We start from the raw sequence: 19,650 nt of genomic DNA, 5'->3' as shown, positions 1-19,650 counted from the left end.
ACAAAAGTTACAAAGTGTTTGAGATCAATAATTGTCTCTTAGTTTATAATAGAGTCAATAATCTACCCTATTATTTAAAGTAGATTCAATAATCTACCCTTCTGTTTTCTCATTCCTATAGTCCTATGTTACCCTAAATACAGCAAACATCTGTGACCCACCAATTAACCAAAAACCTCCCACAGCCCAGCTCTTGGAAATGTGAACGCAGTTTACTCTAAACTGCTTCTTGTTGGCTGTGGGAGAAGGCATTTTTAGGGTTCCAGGGAGAAAATTTTGAGATAATGACCACGTCCTGGGAAGACCAGTTATGACCTTTGCTGATGGATATCACCTTTTCAGGAGGTCTCCCCCTGATCAATCAGATCCAAGTCAACCTGGAATTCACAGCCTCTTGTTTCCTATGGAAACAAAAGCAAAACTGCTTCTCCAAAGCATTTTTGGATTCCATTTGACAAATATATTATTTGACAAGTTAAGGCATCTCTAAAGTATCTAGGCTGGTTTATTTCAGCAGTCCCTCTTTCAATTCCAGGTCTCTAAGCAGCTGCCCTTTGCTTTTCAACAATCAAAAAATCCAAAATCAACACAATACTATACAGGATCCAGACTCCCTATGTATTTCTCATCTTACATGGCTTTTTTCTTTTCCTCTTATTGTCTCTTTAGAGACTTTATTATTTTTAATGTTTCTTTCTAAAACTGTCTATACCCATTTTCTTTGTTAAGCCTATGCACATTGTAAAATACACTGGAACCTATTTAGAGTCTTTTTTCTGTCTGGACTTCTTTATTGTGTGTGTATGTCTCTAGTCTTTTTTTGACCACACGAGAAAACTTTAGACTGATAGGCTACACCTGGATGCTCCCCATGGTTCTCAGTTGGTGAGAGCCAAGTCTGTAAAGAGAAGTTCTCATCCCTCTTGGGGGTTCATCTGCCCAGGAACTGCATTCCACCTTCCTAGAGCCTAGAATGCTGACACGTGCACTGTGGCAGACATTTTTACTTCATTTTTTGTTCCTACTTAATGTTCTGGATGCTCAAGGGCTCACTAACGGGCAGAAACGGTCTGACCAAACTCTTAAAGGAACCATATCCCCCTCTTTTTATCCCAACTTTTCTCAGGCCCTATGGAAATATGAGTCCCACGTTGGGTGCCAAGATGTAGCAGCAGCAGCAGCAGCAGTAGTATTTTGTTTTTTGTTTGTTTGTTTGTTTGTTTTACTCTTTTGCTCTTTTTGGAATTTTTATTTTGAACTCGAATTCTGTTTGCTGTAAGAGGCTGAATAGCTAGTAGCCAACCTTCCCTCTTTGCTGGCATCTTCAAAAAAAAAACCAACCAAAAACAAAAACCCAGTGCCATCTCCGCTCCCCACTTAAAAATCCTTGCTTCCCCCTCCCTTTCCTCCTTACCACTTCCTGTCAGCTGCTTGCTGACTCAGCAGCCTTCTGCCTTCAGGTTAATTTTATTTAACCAAACACCATATTTAAATTGTAAACAAAAGCAGTAGGAAAAAAAATGCAACACACTTTAAAATAATATTCCCCAATACCCCTTCTCCCCTACGGCCAGAATGAAGGTTTGACTTCTGACCTGAAGAGTTTTAGGAAAACAGGAGACCTTCAGGCAGTGTAGGGGTCTCTTTACCATTCTCCCCATGACGTCACCGAGAAGGAAACGAGGAAACTTTCTGAGAACTGTGGGAAAGCAGGCAAAGTTTCAATTCATATGTACAAAGACTTTGGCTTTACCCACTTGGAAACACGACCCCTTGAGGAAATTGCCAAAGTGGACCTGGACAATTTGCCTCTCGAGGAAAGCAGCTCTGCCTACGCTTACAGTCTGCAGTCTTCCTCAGTACGCATCCAAGGAACCAATGGAAGAAGCCTTTTGTGTTTGGCCAGGTGGAGGGCTGTGGTCACCGAGCATGACTGAGGAAAGCCCTCAGGGAGAGGCATTGATGGTTTCAGGGCTGCTCAAAGGCTCTCAATGCTCCTTGCTATCCACGGTTCCTCCACGACTGTGACCTTGGAGCCAAGGGACTTGCTGAAGGCGAGCTTCCAGAGAAGTTGGTCAGAAAAAAACGTAGTCCGAAAGCAGCCATCCAGATTCACACTGCCTAGGTCCTTGGAGTATACCATGCGCTGGAAAGAACTGAGATGGAGAAAAAGTAGCAGGATCAAGGCAACTTCAACACCAAGGAGACTCATAGGAAGCTGGAGATGATGCAGCAGTCCTTAAGCACCAGAATATGTGAATGAGGTAGGATTTGATGAGGCTTCAAGATGAGCTTCCGAGAATGGAGGAGCTAGAGCGGAGAGGTTCAGAAACAAAGCATGTAGCCCTCAGGCAGGAGGAGCAGCGCAGGCGTCGGGAAGAAATGCAGTGGCAAGAAATGATTCAGGGGAACCTTCCCTGATAAAGAAAACAAAAGATGTGGGTGGGCCCAATGACTATGGGAGATGCTATGGGCTTAAACAATAGCGGCCCCTATCTCCTGCTCCTGTACCAGCTGGTACCTCAGCTCCTCCAGGACCTGCCCCTATGATGCCAGATGGAACCCTGGTCTTGACTCCGCAACCACCTGAATGTTTTGGCCAAACTACTACAATGGAAGGAATTGGAGCGATTGGTGGAACTCCTCCGGCAGGCAGCCGTTCGGCTCCCGGAGCTGAATTTGCTCCAAACAAAAGCTGCCCCTGTTACACAAAGTTGCAGTGTCTAGTTTCCAATACCCTTCTCCTAAAGGGCCTGTGTGGACCAGCCAGAATTCTACTGTGGAAAAGTGTTAGGGATTCTTCCCAATAGGTAAATTTTCCCTGCCTGTTTGGTGAGTTCCTGAGGTATGATTGTTGAAGGCTTGGAAAAAAAAACCACAGCAAAATGGAGTTGGAGCTCCGTTCATCTTGATCATTTCCTTCCTTCCTTCCTTCCTCCCTCCCTCCCTTTTTCTTTTCTCTTTCTTTGCTTCTTTGTTTCTGTTTCTTTTTTTTTCTATTTTTGCCCACCATGTTTTAGTCCTTTTTCATCTTTATTCCCCTCAATTCCAGAGCCACTGCCATATATACCATAAAACCTAAACATCCTCCAATGACATAGTCCAGTTCCTTCATTCACTCCTGGGGGAGAATTCAGAAAAATGGCCACAGAGCTTACAACACACACATGGTTCTGTCGTATCTCACATATGACCCCTTCATGTCCTAAGATTTTAGTAGATCTTTAAAAAGTCTGTGTTGCCTTGCCCCCATCTTTTCCTTGTGTGCGGACTACCCAAGAAGGAATGCCTGGTTGTGTCTGTGAGGCTGCCGCTCACATCTCTTCTTCCCAAGCTGTGCAGTCTTGGCCCAGGGCAGCTGTGTGCAGGTCTGTCAGTGGCACTGAGCCTTGATTACCTTCTGTAGTTATGCTCTGCAGGTTTTTTTATTGGTGCACTGTGTTTGATTTGTTTCTGAGACCTTCAAATTTCAAATACCTTGAAATTTTTCTGAGAAATGGAACAGTAATGCAGTAACACCTTATTAAAGTACATTTGAAGACCCATTCCCCCCCCCACCCCAAAAATGCCCACCACTCTTACAGAGGACTTGGGTTACGGGCATCTACATCAAGTGGCCCACAACTGCCTGTAACTCTAGATCCAGGGGATCAAATCCTTTTACAGGAACACACACACACACACACACACACACAAATAAAGACTCTCTATAAGCAAAGGGGACCTCAGCAGGTATTTAATCACATAGAATTTTAACATTGTTGTAAATGAGATATTCTATAGAGTTAAAATACAAATACAAATGAAAAGTATTAATTGTGAATCCGTAATGGTCTCATTGCTAACTATAAGGAATTCTTGTAAATCAACTAGAGAAAGACAAAGACCGTGAGACCCAACTGGACAGAGAACAGACGCAGAGCAGCTGATCGGTGTAGGAAATGCTTTCGGTATTAATCAAAGAGGTCAAGATCGGAGCACATATGACCCTTTGCGCTCACTGTATTGGCAGTGGTCAAAGCAGTAGTGCTCGGGAGCTGTATTTGGTGGACTTTGTTTGGTCTTCCCTGGTTGGATGGCAACCTGGCAATATGTGTTTAATGCATATATAATCTTCATCCACAATCTTCCAGGAAAGGCTCCTAAGAAAATCAGAGTTCATCCACGCAAATGTGAACCAAAACAGCTGCTCACTCAAAGGAGATAATATTAGCAAAATATCGATAATCATTTGGGAAAATGAAAATGAACTATAGATATTTGCATAGAAATGTGTAGAAAGATCCCCAATGTTTATACCATATACACCAATATATACCAAATATACCATATACAACTCATATACTATATAGCACATACACCACTATATACCATCTACACCTTCCCAGTCTGTCGGTGTGAGAGGAGGAACAAGCCAGCGGCTGTTAAAAGAGGACTTTTGTTTGTTTGCTCTTCTCATTATTTTTGATAATTTTGTATGTATATTCTGACTCTATACTAAGCGTTACCATTCAGCAGACATACTCTGTTCTATTGTTAAAAGTGATATTCAGTTCTATACCATGTTTGTATTACCAAATTAGGTTTTCAGTAAACGGGTTTGACTAGGTAGGTTTGTAGTACTTTTGCAATTATGGTTGATATTTTTTTGTCCTGGAATGCTAGGCAATAAAGACATCACGTGGGTCATGCTGGAGGCAGGTGCCGAGACGGACGTTGTGAACTCAGTGGGAAGAACAGCCGCTCAGATGGCAGCCTTTGTGGGTGAGTGTTTGCTGTAATTCCACAGTGAGTTACTCTTAGTTTCCTGGTGTGTGCAGTTTATTTGTTTATGGGGTTTGGGTTTTTGAGTCACGGTCTCAAATGTAGCTCTAGTTGTCCTAGAACTCACTTTGTAGACCAGGCGGGCCTTGAACTCAGAGATCTGCCTGCCTCTGCCTCCCAAGTGCTGGGAGGATAGTTCACCCTAGCACAGTGAAATCCCCAATGGCTGGAGAAAATGCACGGCTGCATGCGGTTCCCGCTCTGTGAGAGACGGAGCAGCAGGGACATTGCTTTGCACGCAGATCTTCCAACTCAGGTGCTTTCTCTAATGGAAACGTTTGACCCAATGTTTAAGAAATGACCTGTGAAGTCAGCAGGCCTTTGCAGTAAAGTAGTTAAACATTTTTGTCTTTCAGGTTCTTCGCTGTAGAACAGGTACAAGGCTGTTTTAAGGATTAGTAGAGATGATTGACTTAGGAACCGAACAAATAGTTGAAGTTTCGGCCGCGAACGGCCATCCGGGCAGCGATGGTGGTGTTTGGGAAAGGAGTGACGGATTGTCAGTCATTTTACTGTTTCGTTTTCTCCATCAGCCGCAAACATTGGTGTACCTGCTCATCCTTGGCATGGTAGTCCTGTTATTTGACATCATGAAGGGGTGGGGGGAGGGTGAGCACTTGGTCATTGGTATTTGGGTCTCTGATCTAGCCGTTGAGAGTCCATTGATAAAAAGCAAAGGCAGAAATGACTGGTTTCATGAGATTGCCGTAAGTGGCCTTGTAATGACCGGTAGTTAAACAAAGACTTAATATTCACCCCCTGTTGAGTGTCTTTGTAGATGCCTGGTCACGGTGCTGAGCAAACAGACGTTAAGTTGCTCCTGTTTTCCCAGGGTTTGCAGCCAGCTAGCAATGGGTGAGCTTATACTGTAAGAGAAGAGAATTTGAGTTTTCTAGACATACTTTGAAGAGGAGGATTTTCTACCCTGTTCCAACAGGTTTTTGAGAGAAATTAAGTTTAAGCTGAGATACAGTAGGAATTAGTCAGTTATGGGCAACATTAATTACATAGTATATTAAATTTTATCATCTTTTTTTCTTGAAATTAGTAGTTGCTTCCATTTATTAAACTAGGCAGTCGTTTATGTTGGCTTTGTAATGATACATACCCTCACTTTTATTTCAGGAACATTTGAGAAAGTTACAGCCTTGCTGTGCCAGCCTCAGAGAGGTAGTTTAAGTCTCAGAGATGCTCAGTTCACACCCCAACTCACCTCACACCTTAACTGCTGGGGATGGTGTCAGCACAGTGGGTGTGAACACCCAACTCACATCTAAGCTGCTGTGGAGGGTGTCAGCCCAATGGGTGTGAACACTCAGCTCACACCTAAGCTGCTGTGGAGGGTGTCAGCACAGGTAGTGTGAACACTCAGCTCACACCTAAGCTGCTGTGGAGGGTGTCAGCACAGGTAGTGTGAACACTCAGCTCACACCTAAGCTGCTGTGGAGGGTGTCAGCACAGGTAGTGTGAACACTCAGCTCACACCTAAGCTGCTGTGGAGGGTGTCAGCACAGGTAGTGTGAACACTCAGCTCACACCTAAGCTGCTGTGGAGGGTGTCAGCACAGGTAGTGTGAACACTCAGCTCACATCTCAGCTGCTGTGGAGGGTGTCAGCACAGGTAGTGTGAACACTCAGCTCACATCTCAGCTGCTATGGAGGGTGTCAGCACAGGTAGTGTGAACACTCAGCTCACACCTAAGCTGCTGTGGAGGGTGTCAGCACAGGTAGTGTGAACACTCAGCTCACACCTAAGCTGCTGTGGAGGGTGTCAGCACAGGTAGTGTGAACACTCAGCTCACACCTAAGCTGCTGTGGAGGGTGTCAGCACAGGTAGTGTGAACACTCAGCTCACATCTCAGCTGCTATGGAGGGTGTCAGCACAATGAGTGTGAACACCCAGCCCATATCTTAGCTGCTGTGGAGGGTGTCAGCACAGGTAGTGTGAACACTCAGCTCACATCTCAGCTGCTATGGAGGGTGTCAGCACAATGGGTGTGAACACCCAGCCCATATCTCAGCTGCTGTGGAGGGTGTCAGCACAGTGGGTGTGAACACCCTGCTCACACCTAAGCTGTTGTGGAGGGTGTCAGCACAGGTAGTGTGAACACTCAGCTCACATCTCAGCTGCTATGGAGGGTGTCAGCACAGCGGGTTATTATTAGCAAATGTGAAAACACAAATTGTCTGCAATACCACTCTATTTGAATGAAGAGACATTTTTCGGTCACATGTGCTGTGGCAGTTTGAATGAGAATGCCCCTCCCCCCATTATAGATGCATGTATTTGAATGCATGGTTTGCAGTTGGGCTTTGGGAGAAGGATTAGGAAGTGTGGGCTTGCTGGAGGAGGTGTGTCACTGGAGGTGGGCTTTGAGGTTTCAAAAACCCACACTAGACCCAGAGTTTCTCTCTCTCTCTCTCTCTCTCTCTCTCTCTCTCTCTCTCTCTCTCTCTCTCTCTCCCTGTTGCCTGAGGATCAGGATGTAAAGCCCCCTAACTCGATGCCTACCTGCCTGTCACCTTACTACCCCTCGTGAACCTGTAAACAAGCTCCTAATTAAATGTGTTCTTTTGGCAAGAGCTACCTTGGTCATTGTGTCTCTCGCAGCAGTGGAGCAGTGAGTGAGACACACGCTGTCCTGACTGATTTTATGTCGAGGTGACACGGGCTAGAGTCATCTGAGGGAGGGAATGTAGCTGAGAAGTTGTTTTTCTCAGAGATGGCGGTAAGCACGCCATTAAGGCATTTTTCTTAATTAGTGTTGTGGGAGGGTTCAGCTCATTGGGGGTGGAGCCATCCCAGTGCTGGTGATCCTGGCTTCTTCTGGAAAAGCAGACGGAACAAACTATGTGGAGTGTCGGGGACCAGCCTCCACAAAAACACCCTTTCCAGAGTGGAGGCGTGGGAATTTAGAAATATAGTAAAGAATACAAAGATGCAAACGAAAATAATAAAACACAGAAACATGGGATAGAATTGGGAGAGAAATTTTCAGTGAGTACTGAAAATTCACCCGTGTTTAATTTCCAACTGGTTAATATACCCCTCACCCCAAAACGTAGGAGTAAAGCAAAAGACTGCATTAATATATAAACCGAAAGTCATGGGCTACATTCATAGCTCATGCCCTAGACCAAACACTCTGTAGACAGATCACTCCCTGGGTGGAATCCCAAGTTATTTCCATAACGGGAACTGGAACTCAGTTGGGTCCTTAGACTTTTGTTTTAGAGAGGAACCAACCACTTCCCTATCGCAGGAGCACGAGGGTTGGCAGCCGGCCACACCTGTTGACAACGGTCTTGAGAGAGCAGAACTCTGAGCTGCAACTAGGCGGGACCTTTGCTAGAGTGAGAAGCACAATAACCTTGAATGAACTAAAAACAAGTCCCAAGCTCTCTGACCTTTGGCCTCTTTGGGCCTCCACTCACAGTGGAGCAAGCCTGTTAGCAGCTCCACTCCACGGCCTCAACATCAGCTCCTGCCTCCAGGTTCCCGCCCTGCTTGCCTTCCTCTCTGCTGAAACTGTTTTGTGGGTCTGTGAGTGAAATAAACCCTATGCTCCCCAAGCTGATCTTGGTGACAGTGTTTCATCAAGACAAGAGAATACATAACTAAGACATAGCAATGCAATCACATCAGTCGACTTTTGTACCTACATAAAATCTAAAAACCACAAATGGGAGAAAATACACAGTATTTGCTTTTATGACATTGGCTTAATTAGCCTAACGCGATTGTCTCCAGTGTATCATTTTCCCATTCTAAACAACAGTAATGTCCCCCCCCCCCCATCGAAAGCTGTTTAGATTAGTGTCGCAGATGGAGGGACACCACACCTTCTCAGTTGAAGTCTTATTTTCCATATAATTATCTTTTTTTCACATATCCTGATTATCTTCTCTCCTCTTTTTACTCCTCCCAGTTCCCCTCCCATCTGGATCCACCCCAGTCTTAGTTAAGGTTTCTCCTGCTGCCACAAAACCCACGACCAAAAGGCAAGTTGGGCAGGAAATGGTTTATTTGACTTCCACTTTCCCATTGCTGTTCTTCGCTGAAGGAAGTCAGGGCAGGAACTCAAATGGGGCAGGATCCCATGAGCAGGAGCTGATGCAGAAGCCATGGAAGGGAGCTGCTTATTGGCTTACTTCCCTTGGCTTGCCCAGTCTGCTTTCTTATGGAACTCAGGACCACCAGCCCAGGGATGGCAACACCCACCATGGCTGGGCCCTCCCCCATTGACCACTAACTGAGAAAATGATTTACAGCTGGATCTCGTGGAGACATTTCCTCAGCTGAGGCTCCTTCCTCTCTGATGACTCCAGCTTGTGTTGTTGACACACGAACCCAGCAAGGATAACCCCCTTTCTGTCTCTCATTAGGAAGTAAACGGGCTTCTAGGGGATAATAATAAATATAATGAGGAAACCAAAAACTAACCTAGAGGAACATCGTGAAGCTGACGAAGGGAAAAGGCTGACGGAACAGTTATAGACAGAGAGACCCACTCGTCCGCCCACTCAGGAATCCCATAGAAACACGGAACTGGAAGCCATAGCATTTATGCAAAGGACCTGTAGGGTGAAAACAGAGAAAAAATATTATAAATGTTAAAAAGAAAGGACTGATATAACATGATGAGACAGAGAGCCCCCAAGGATGCCACTGAGCTCACTCCGGTTGGCCATCTATAGCTGGGCACATTGCAGTCTACCCTTAAGAGCGGCTTGTTTTCCCAGTGAGACTCCTATGGAGAGAACTAATTCATTTGTGAGTGGTTATCAGCTGGAGGTGGCTTCTGGATTAGAGATTCTGCGTCCACTTCTTTCAGCGCTAGGACTCCATCTGGCATTTAGTTGTACCGGCCCTGTGTGCTGTCTTGGTCCTTTTGAGTTCACATGCTCATCCAACATGTGATTTAGAGGGCTTTGTTTCCCTGGTGTCCTCCACTCCCCCTGGCTTTTAGAATCTTGCCACCTCCTCTTCTGCAGGGTTTCCTTTGGGCTGTGTGTTCCAGGGTCTCTCACTCTGGCTGAGACCTGTCTGGCTGTCTGGCTGTCAGTCTCTATTTGTTCCTATCTGCTGCAGGAGGAAGCTTCTCTGATGATGGCTGAACAAGGAACTGATCTATGAGAATACCAGAATGATACTAGGATTCATTTTACTTCTGTGTTATTTTAGTAGAGCAGTAATGTTTGGTTTTAGCCTAGGTTCCTGAGCTGTCTAGTCTCAGGTTCTTAGTTACCCATGCAGTGCTAGGCGTGGGTTCCACCTGCTGAAATGGGCCGTAAATCAAGTCAGATAGTGGTTGGTTACTCCCACAAGTTTGTAACACTATTGCCCTCGCTTTTCTTGCAGGTAGGATACCATTGTAGATCAGAGGGTTTATGGCTAGGCTGGGGTTCATGTTTCCCCTTTGGTAGTGTGCAATGCACGTTCCTGTACCAAAGACACTAGCAGGTAGGAGGTAATTAATCTTCTAAAAAGTAATTTTCTTCTTTCTGTGCCTTGTTTCACATGTTCCATATATGTTGGTGTATGCACATGTGACTTCTGTCACTTTTAAACCGTGATCAACCTATACAGGAAATATTATTTGTGACTTGTTTTCTGAGTTACTAGCAGGCCGTAGTCATCTCTTTCACCTTGGGGTACTACTGAATCATTTCACAAGCTATGTAGCATTCCATGGCACAGATGCCCCGGGGTTCGTTTAGCGTTCCCTGTTGGCTGACTTGATGACTTTTATTCCCCTAGCTGGAATCGTCAACCTTGCTGTTAGTCTTATGTTAGGAACTTAATGTCTAGAAGCTGTTATCAGAAGTAAACTTGCTGAGAAAAAGATACGCGGTTTTAATTTTTATGTTAAGTCTGGATTGTTTTCCAAAAGGATTCAACAATTCATCTGAATATCACCTGCTGGAAATTGTCATCCTGCCTTTGCTGACAGGGTGGCTGAAAGGATGTTGTGTCGTGCCTTTGCCTCCCTCAAGACCAGTGAAATTAAACTTCTGTGCTGGGCATTTCTGTTTTCTTCTGTGGACTATGCACCTCTCCTCTGCGCGCCTCTCTTCTCCTCTGCTCTGCTTCTCTCTTCTCTCCCCTCCCCTCCTCTCCTCTGCTCAGTTCTCCTCTCATCTCCCCTGCTCTCTCTCCTCTGCCCTCCTCTCCCCTGCTCTCCTTTCCTCTGCTCTGTTCTCGCCTCTTCTCTGCTCCCCTCTCCCCTGCTCTCCTCTCCTTTGGCACCCTCTCCTCTGCAATCCTCTCTTCCCCTGCCCTCTACTGTCCCCTCTCCCTTCTTCTCTCTCCTCTTCCATTCTTATCTAGCCTATCTGTCCTTGAACTTGCTATGTAGTTGAGACTGCACCGTGTTCTCTGTTTCCCAAGCATTTGCACCCCCCACCTTTTATGATGGGATGATGGGGGTGAGAGTTGTCTTTTTCCTATTACTTGGAAAAGCTTTGTGTATATTCTAGGCTGTCAACTCTTCCTCTACCAAACGTGATTCCTGCCAGTCTCACTGTTGTCCTTTCTGATTTTTTTAAAAAAAACTTCTTGTGGTTTTAAAGAGCTTTGATATAGAAAAATTGTTTTGAAGCAGGCTTTTCTTTATTGCTTCCAAGACTTTCTTCGTCTGGTTAAAAGATGTCTTAACTGTACAGTGTTTTCCCAAATGTTTTTTAGAATTTTGCTTTTTTTCTTTTAATGTGTATATTAATTTGTGTGTTTTGCCTGCATATATGCGCATGCATCATGTGCACACCTGATCTGGTGCTGGAGTTAGGAACAGCTGTGAGCCTCCTTTTGGGAGCTGAACCAAACTCAGAGATCCAGTTGTTTCTGCCTCTCAAGTGCTGGGATTAAAGGGGCGCATCACCACACCCAGCTAAAACAATTCTTTTTGTACTTACAGAATTAATTTTTTTAATTGACCACTAGACTGTGTTCTACTATCACCTTCCCGTTTCACCTCACCGTGTCTAGCCCACGACACTGACTATCGTATCAGCCAGTTTTCAAAAGGCTTCTCAATAAGTGCTTTCCAGTTAATGTCTTATTTATTATAAGGATTCTCACTTCCACCCCTATATTCTGCTGCGTCCAGCTCATTATGTCATGGATGAAGCAGAGGAATACTAAATTTTAATTATTATTATTATTACTTTCCTGGAATCACAATGGCTTTCATAGCAAGTCAGGTTCGTGTATGGTTTCTGGGGACTCAATTTCAGCTCCTTGTGTGACAAGCACTTTTACCCACTGGTACATCTCCTGATTCCTCATCTGTGGTTTTGCATTTGTCAATAGCTAATTTTTTTCTTTTTCATTTTTTTCCTTTTTCAGCTCCATTATGGGGTTTTTGTTTGTTTGTTTTTGCAGCAGGATCTCATATAGTGTAGACCAACTTTAAAATTAATATGTAGCTAAGAATGAACTTGAACTTTCAATTCTCTGGCCTCCACGTCCCAATTGTTGGAATTATAGGCAGTTACTACTAGATTTTATCTAAATAATGGAACTTACAAACATAAAGGTTAATTTTTCATATCTAATTCCAAATTTTATTTGGTGATGTGTGTGTGCGTGCGTGCATGTGTGTGTGTATTCATGTGCATCCGTGTGTGTATGCTTGTGTGTGTGTTTCTTTAACGTAACACCTTTCTGCGTCACACTCTGCCCGCTATGCTCTATGATGGGCATACTGCCTGTCAGCTGCCGTCCGGCCTCGTTCCTCTCCTCTGTGTTTGGCTTGGCCCCCACCTCTAGGCCTTCGTTCCCTGTCTCCTGCGCTACTGTCTCAATCTCTGTGCCTGTGGCTCCTTGCTGTGCACCTTACTGGCATAGTCTAGTATTTTTTTTTTGTGCCCATTGCTCTAGAACACTGTTGTCAGGATGTCCCATCTTTAACAATCCTCAGGCTGGAATGGTTCCCAATCACTCTCCCGCTTCAGGTTAGCTGGCCGAGCACCGTCTCTGCTCACTTTCTCTGTTGGCTTCTAGAATCTCTGTTTTCATTTAGGTCTCTGCTGCAGCACTTTTCAGATGAGTTGTGTAGATCGTCTTTTGAAACCCACCACAACTAAATGGTCTTTCTGGAATGAACTTTTTCTCTTTTTTTGCTTGTTCCTTGACGCTTATTTTGCAGCTCTTTTCTCTGTGTTCGTTTCCAAGTTATGCCACAGTTTTCTAAATTCTAGCCTGGTGTGGGATTCCCCTCTGTATGCTTTGAATACCATTGGTTAATAAAGAACTGTCTTGCACCTGTATAGAGCAGAATGGAGGTAGGGGGAACTAAACTGAATGCTGGGAGAGTCAAAGAGAAGCCATGGAGCCACCAGAGGCAGGCATGCTGAAACTATGCCAGTAAGCCACTGCCATGTGGTGATACACAGATTAATAGAAATGGGTGAAATTAAGATGTAAAAGCTAGTCAATAAGAAGTTAGCACTAATAGGTCAAGCAGTGATTTAATTAATACAGTTTCTGTGTGGTTATTTTGAGAATTTGGGCAGCCAGGAAATGAACAAGCAGCCTCCTTACAACACTAGTTTTAAAACTGAAAATTCAGTTTCTTTTCTAAGCTTTTCTTTTTTGATTCGAGAGAAGTTTGACCTTCCGTTCATCCTTACAGTGTGAACTATTTACTTAGACTTGTCAGTGGGTCTCTGCTATTGAGAAGACCTACATCTCAACATTACAGCAAGATGCTGGGCTGGAACTTTGCTTTTCAGGGGTTAGAGTACACCCTTGTGGGGAAGCATGGCAAAGGGCTGGCTCTGCAGCGCGGCAGCAGGAGAGCGAGCAGCTGCTTGTTCCATGGTGCCAACCAGGAAACAGAGGGCAGATTGGAACTGGACCAGGCTAGAACCCTACGGCCCAGCCCGTGGACCATCTGTGCCAAAGGTTCCACAGGCTCCCCAAGTGGGGCCCCAAGCTAAGGATCACCTGTTGAGTCGCACGAGCCTGTGAGAAACATTCCGACTAGATCCCTGACAATTGCAACCCCCCCCATAGTGTATCTTCTTGCTGATAATACTTTTTAGTTGTATCTAATCAGAATTCTTAAATCAAAATAAAGACTTAAAACCTCTTTATAATTTTATACAGCGTTTTCAACAATCAAATAAAATTAAATTTACAAAGATAAACTTTACACATATGCTAGTCTAATAAATTATTAGCTAATGAGTTAGGTTCAACCTTTTCTCTGACAGGGGTGTTGTTAGGTAGCAGATATCTTATCTACGGTATGTGCAGTTGCCGACTGTCCAGAATTAGTCACTCTTCTCCTTCCTAAGACAAAGTATCAGGACAACTGATGGAAGGAGGGGGGTTTGTGGCTCATGATTTGAGACGATACACCTCACTGTGGCAGGAAAGTCATGGTAGGAGGGTGAGGATGAGAGTCGCCCTGTGTCTGTAGTCAGAAAAGCCATGGATTCTGGCACACCGCGCCCTGTCTTACTCTGGGACTCCCGTTCCTGTGATGGTTCCAGTCACATCCAAAGAGTGGGTCCTGGTTTTCACTTAAACCTCTCTAGAAACCCTCACCGACACACTGAAGGGTCTCTTAGGCGATTCTAAACCAGTCAAGTTTAGAATCCAGTGGAACCTCTCTTTTCAGGGACTGCTGGAAGAAATAGTTCCTTTCTTCTGGGAGTTTATGTCCCAGTCTTGGCATATCTGGCTTGATACTTTTGCTGAGATATTTGTACATTGTGTCAGGCTAAAGAACCTCTGTTTTGTGTAGTTACCTGGATGGAAACAGTGCAGCTGCCGCCAGCCATTTCATTTCTGTATGTGCCTCTGTCAGTTCACAGACGCCTGCACTGACTTTGACGTTCTGACTCTGAGAACTTGCTTGATTAGGACATTTGCTCACCAGAATGCTGATTTTCTCCTAGAAGATGCTGGAAGTAGATGCCATTTTCGCAGCACAGAACCTCGGCTGATTTTTAGATTTTCAGTGTGTGGTTGACTTCTCAAGACAGGAATAAGAATTTTCTCATAGGTGGAAAGAGGACAACAAGAAGGGGGAAAAGAAGGAAGAGGAGAAGGGACTCTGATTCTCATGTCCCTCCAAACCAAAACAGCACTAATGGTTTGGCATTTAACAGCAACTTACACACATACTGCTATCTGTACTGAATTCTTTTTTCTCTCCACTGTTAGATTTCCTGGGTATCACAAGCTCTACCATGTCTCCCTTTGTCATTTTTTTTCTCTTATTTGCTACTACCAATAGGATTCTCTCTTTGAATTTGCTTATTGATTGTTAACAGTTGAGCTTCCTTGTGGCTCTTGAAAGCCTTTGGTTGTTCTTCCAGAATCTTGGGTGGGTGTCTGAGATCTGTGTTTGTGGCAGCAGTTGTGTTGGCATCAGCAGCGGTCAGACCCCAGAAGCCGTCTCGTGGGGCTACTGCATGGACACTGTTCTTCACCTAGCATTTTCCAGGCCTCCATGTAAAGCCAGGGTAGTGGGCCAGAGGCACAAAGGGCTGCAGTGTCTGTTCCTATGCGTCCACGGTCTCGGCCCAAGCAGGAATCATTTTACTCCTCAGTTTCTCAGGAATGCTGAGTGACAGGCAGAATGGCTGCCAGCGCAGCAGAGGGGGCCAGATGGCCAGGAGTGCAGTTTCCCTGCAGTCAGTGTGATAGATGGGTCACAGGCACTCCCAGGACCTTGTACACAGGGACAGGAGCCAGGCAGGCAAGCCACGCTGGACCACTCTCTTCAGGACTGGCTGCCTCTGATCTCTTAGCCCTGGACAGGCAGAGAGGAGCCAGCCAGAGCCACTGCTCAGGAATGTGCCCCGCCCACTCTACCTGCTTCCCTGGTGGCCATTTCCTGGCTCTAGGGAGAGAGTGGAGAGGGAGTGGTGGGTGGTGGGTGGAGGGTAGCAGGAGCAGGCAGCGACTTTCCTGTAGAGACTCTGCTGTAGCAGAACAGCACGTTTCTGTGTAACCCAAGAAATAGCTCAAGGTTGTGGCATAGCAACCTGCGAGGGTTGATTCCAAGCTCAAGGGAGCAAAATACTTAATGTCACAAAGAGGCTAAGCTTCTATCCTTAGGCGGGTGGGGTTTACTTGATAATATTAATGATTATAGCTGAGATACTTTGCATAAAATATATTTAAATTATATGTAAATTACCTGTAGGTCACTGAGAGAAATGAATATCATAGGTGTCAGGGTCAAAGAAGAAATTTTTGTTGTTGTTGTTGTTGTTTTTCGAGACAGGGTTTCTCTGTGGAACTGTCCTGACTATCCTGAAACTCACTAGGCTGGCCTTGATCATAATTTTTATAAAATAATTTTAGGGTTGTTTTTAAGTTGAATATATTTTTGGTAATCTGTCTAAGGTGCTTACAAACGTTCTCTAAAATATTTTCCTCTCCTTCTCTACTCTCTTCCCAAAGAATAAAAACATTGTACATATTTACTCCAAAAGCAAAGTCAGGTCATAAAAACAACCCAGTCTCCCGTGTTTAATGATAAAATAACAACGTTTCTGTTTTTCTATTTAAAGGTCAGCACGATTGTGTGGCTATAATCAACAATTTCTTCCCTCGAGAGAGGCTGGATTATTACACTAAACCCCAAGGACTGGATAAAGAGCCAAAACTGCCTCCAAAGCTGGCAGGACCACTACACAAAGTCATCACCACTACGAACCTCCACCCAGTCAAGGTAGCCCGGAGTCTGGTGTAGCTGCTTTTCAGATCAGTGTTGCTACAATGTTTAAACTGTTCTCATGCCCCTGGGTCCTCAATCAGTGTTGCTACAATGTTTAAACTGTTCTCAAGCCCCTGGGTCCTCAATCAGTGTTGCTACAATGTTTAAACTGTTCTTATGCCTCTGGGTCGTCAATCAGTGTTGCTACAATGTTTAAACTGTTCTCGTGCCATGGGGTCGTCATCATCTCAGGCAGAGTCCTGTGGATGAGGCGAGGCGCTTACAGCTCCCGAGTCTGCTTGAGTCAATGTGGGAGTATGCTCAGTGAACGCCAGGAGCTGGTGAGGGAAAGCAAGAGAAGCAGGGCAAGAGGCCAAGAAGAGAAGCGTTAGCCTTGTTTAACTTGACCTTATCCCCAGGCATCGCTGCAGACAGCCTGACTCCAGCCCTGAGAGAGTGGGAGTTCTTTAGCATGTCACTGACCTGGACCTGTCCCCAGAGTGAAAAACAACCTTCTGAGGAAATGAGGTGGCTCCCTTGAGCGAGAGAAGTTCTCAGGAAGAAAGTGTTCCGTGCCTTAGACCGTGCTGAGTATGGCAGGCCCGGTATGAGGCCTGGTAGCATGAATGTGGGTGACACCCCATTGACTTGTACAGCAATACTTTTCATCCAGGGACTGCTCAGAGGTGCAGCCCTTCCATTAAACTTGAGCATGTTTTCAGTGCAGGTGCCCTGTGCTGCTTTTGACGATGCTGTCGGTGGAGTTAAATGGAGTGTCAGATTCGGTAGAAGTTTCAAGGGCTGCTCTCAGTTATTTTTCCTGCCACCTTTTGTGTTTGTTGTTCCAGACAGGGTTTCTCTGTGTAGCCTTGGCTGTTCTGAATTTCTGTAGACCAGGCTGGCCTCAAACACACAGAGATCTGCCTGCCTCTGGCTCTTGAGTGCTAAGGTTAAAGGCATGCACCAACTGGCTTCTTTTTTTTTCCTTCTCTCTCTCTCTCTCTCTCTCTCTCTCTCTCTCTCTCTCTCTCTCTTCTTTCTCTCTTTCTTTCTTTCTTACAACAGAATGTACATAAGAAATCTGAAGAAGAGGCTTAGTGTTTACCTGTTAAGTCCTCCATTCTCTCCTGGGCATTTCAACAGTCCTTGAGAACTCCCAGGGGTATCAGAAACTCTTTTGCCTTGGGCTTATAGGCACCTGCCAGTTGGGCTGGGGGACTCAGTTAGGTGCAGAGGTAGGTGGTTCTCTGAGGCTCCAGTCAACACACCCTGTTCCACTTGGGAGTGCAGTCCCCTGCTTTGTCTCCGACTTTCCTACACATTTCCTTTCTCTATCTCTGACTTTCATATCTGTTTCTTTGCCTTCAAACTTCAGGGAGGTTCTGGAATCATGTCTGATGTTTACACAACACCCACTATGTCTGCTAAGTGTCTTAGAATTGTCCTATTTTCAGTTATCTTTGCAGATACATACCCGATTAATGTGCAAAACAATCCCACTCCAGTTTGGATTCACAGGGGTATTTATTTTAGGGGAAAAACTTACAGAACACCTACAGCCAGGAAAGGAGTCTAATCGCTGGAGCAAGAGCCGGAACCAAGAACCGGAAGCAAGAGGGTTGCTGCTCTTTTTTAAAGAGCAATAGACCAGGCCCCAGTGGGCTGGTATTTCAGCACTATTGGCTGAAGGAGCCAAAGGGGCTCCAACAGCACCCGATGAGTAAATTAGAGGATTTCTTACTTATGCAGGCAACATAGACGCATCTGAGATGGTTGCCGTGATTGACTCCTCATAGAGGCTTGGCGCTGTGGTCCTTTCTCGAGACCAGCCTTGCTCGCCATAGGAACAGGAGTCATTCCCCTGAACCTCTGTTTTTCATCTACGTGTTAGTTAGAGAAGTGCCCTTTTGCTTTGGTGTGCTTGCCTGCTTTACTGTTTTACCATCTTCAAGCTGGTGGGTTCTTCAGAGGGTGACAAGGGGAAAGAAACCCCTTCTGAAGCCAAAGCTTAAAAAAAAAATCACAGACTCTCCCCCCACCCACAGCTTCACCTTTCCATTGCTTTTGTGTCTAGTGTGCTGTGTTTGCATCTAGGTTACACGGCTGCCACAGCAATGTGGTTGTTTTCAAAATGACTTGGGGAGTTGTGCGCTGATGCCCAGACAATAATGGTTATCTAGGAGAAAAACAAGATCTCTGGAATAATCGTGATAGCATCAAGAAGGGCCTGGGAGGGAAGAGCAGGCAGATGGGAACATGACGGTCCAGCCCTTCCTTCATTGTGCAGGGGCTTTTCTGGCCCAAGACTGTTGACAAATTCCACAAAGGAAGGGGCAGCGTGAGAAGAATAGGAGATGCTACCACAGGGGCGTATTCTTTACTAGCCATCCTTGGAGACACAGGACACATCTTGATTTCCGCTGAAAGGGACGCACTACTGTTGACAGTGCGTGGTGGAGGTGTTGTTTGTCTCCTTCCTCACTGCGGGGGGTGGGGAGAGGAAGGACACTACTGTGACTATTCCTTTGTGGGTGGGCAGGTCACTAATCCTGTAGCTGCTGGTCATAGTCTCCTAAGTCTTAGTTCTGCTTTGTGAAATAAATAAAGTCAAGTGTCTCAATTTTAAAAAACCACTAATATAGACTACTTTAGATTTTTTTTTATTTGTTTGGTATCCCTTTGAAATTTATTGCTATTGCTAAGAAGAATATAGCAACCAAAATAATATTTTCTGTTTTGTTTTCCATAATGTTTTTTGAACTTTCCATGAGACCATGGACTCTTGGATTGCAAGGCTCAGACAGAATTCCTCTGGAGTCTCTGCAGTATATAGGTGATCTAACCACTCTATTCCTTCAGTTACTCATGAAAACTGGCAGATAACGCCGTTTTATCTGAAACACATTAAATAAGACATATAAGGAGCTCATAACACAGCATTTAGTATGCAGGAAAGGCTCAGAAGCTGTCAGCGGAAGGGTAAAATGTGATGAATCTGATCTTTTTATTCCCTAAATTTTCGTTCCCGTAAAAGAGTAAAACAGACAGCTTTCGCTTTTTAAAAAGAATTTTGCTGGTAAATTTGAGTCCGTACTTCTAATTACTTATACCTTATATAAAATATTGAACAGTTTTAAATGATCGTA

At 44.9% G+C, this 19,650-nt stretch overlaps 1 protein-coding gene across 2 annotated transcripts in view; it reads left to right on the top strand.

The window, feature by feature from the left end:
• The window catches only part of Ankmy2 (ankyrin repeat and MYND domain containing 2), a 53,148-nt gene that overhangs the window by 19,108 nt on the left and 14,390 nt on the right, over window positions 1-19,650 (top strand). For both annotated transcript variants that reach the window (XM_087911833.1, XM_087911832.1), the window contains 2 exons: window positions 4,666-4,764; window positions 16,359-16,519. In XM_087911833.1, coding sequence (XP_087767959.1) covers window positions 4,666-4,764; window positions 16,359-16,519 — 260 coding nt within the window. The remainder of the gene's footprint in view (window positions 1-4,665; window positions 4,765-16,358; window positions 16,520-19,650) is intronic.

The sequence above is a fragment of the Myodes glareolus genome, chromosome 11 (assembly GCF_982192425.1).
Source record: "Myodes glareolus chromosome 11, mMyoGla1.1, whole genome shotgun sequence".
NCBI classification, from domain to species: Eukaryota; Metazoa; Chordata; class Mammalia; order Rodentia; family Cricetidae; genus Myodes; species Myodes glareolus.
This window is presented reverse-complemented; position numbering and strand designations above follow the sequence as displayed.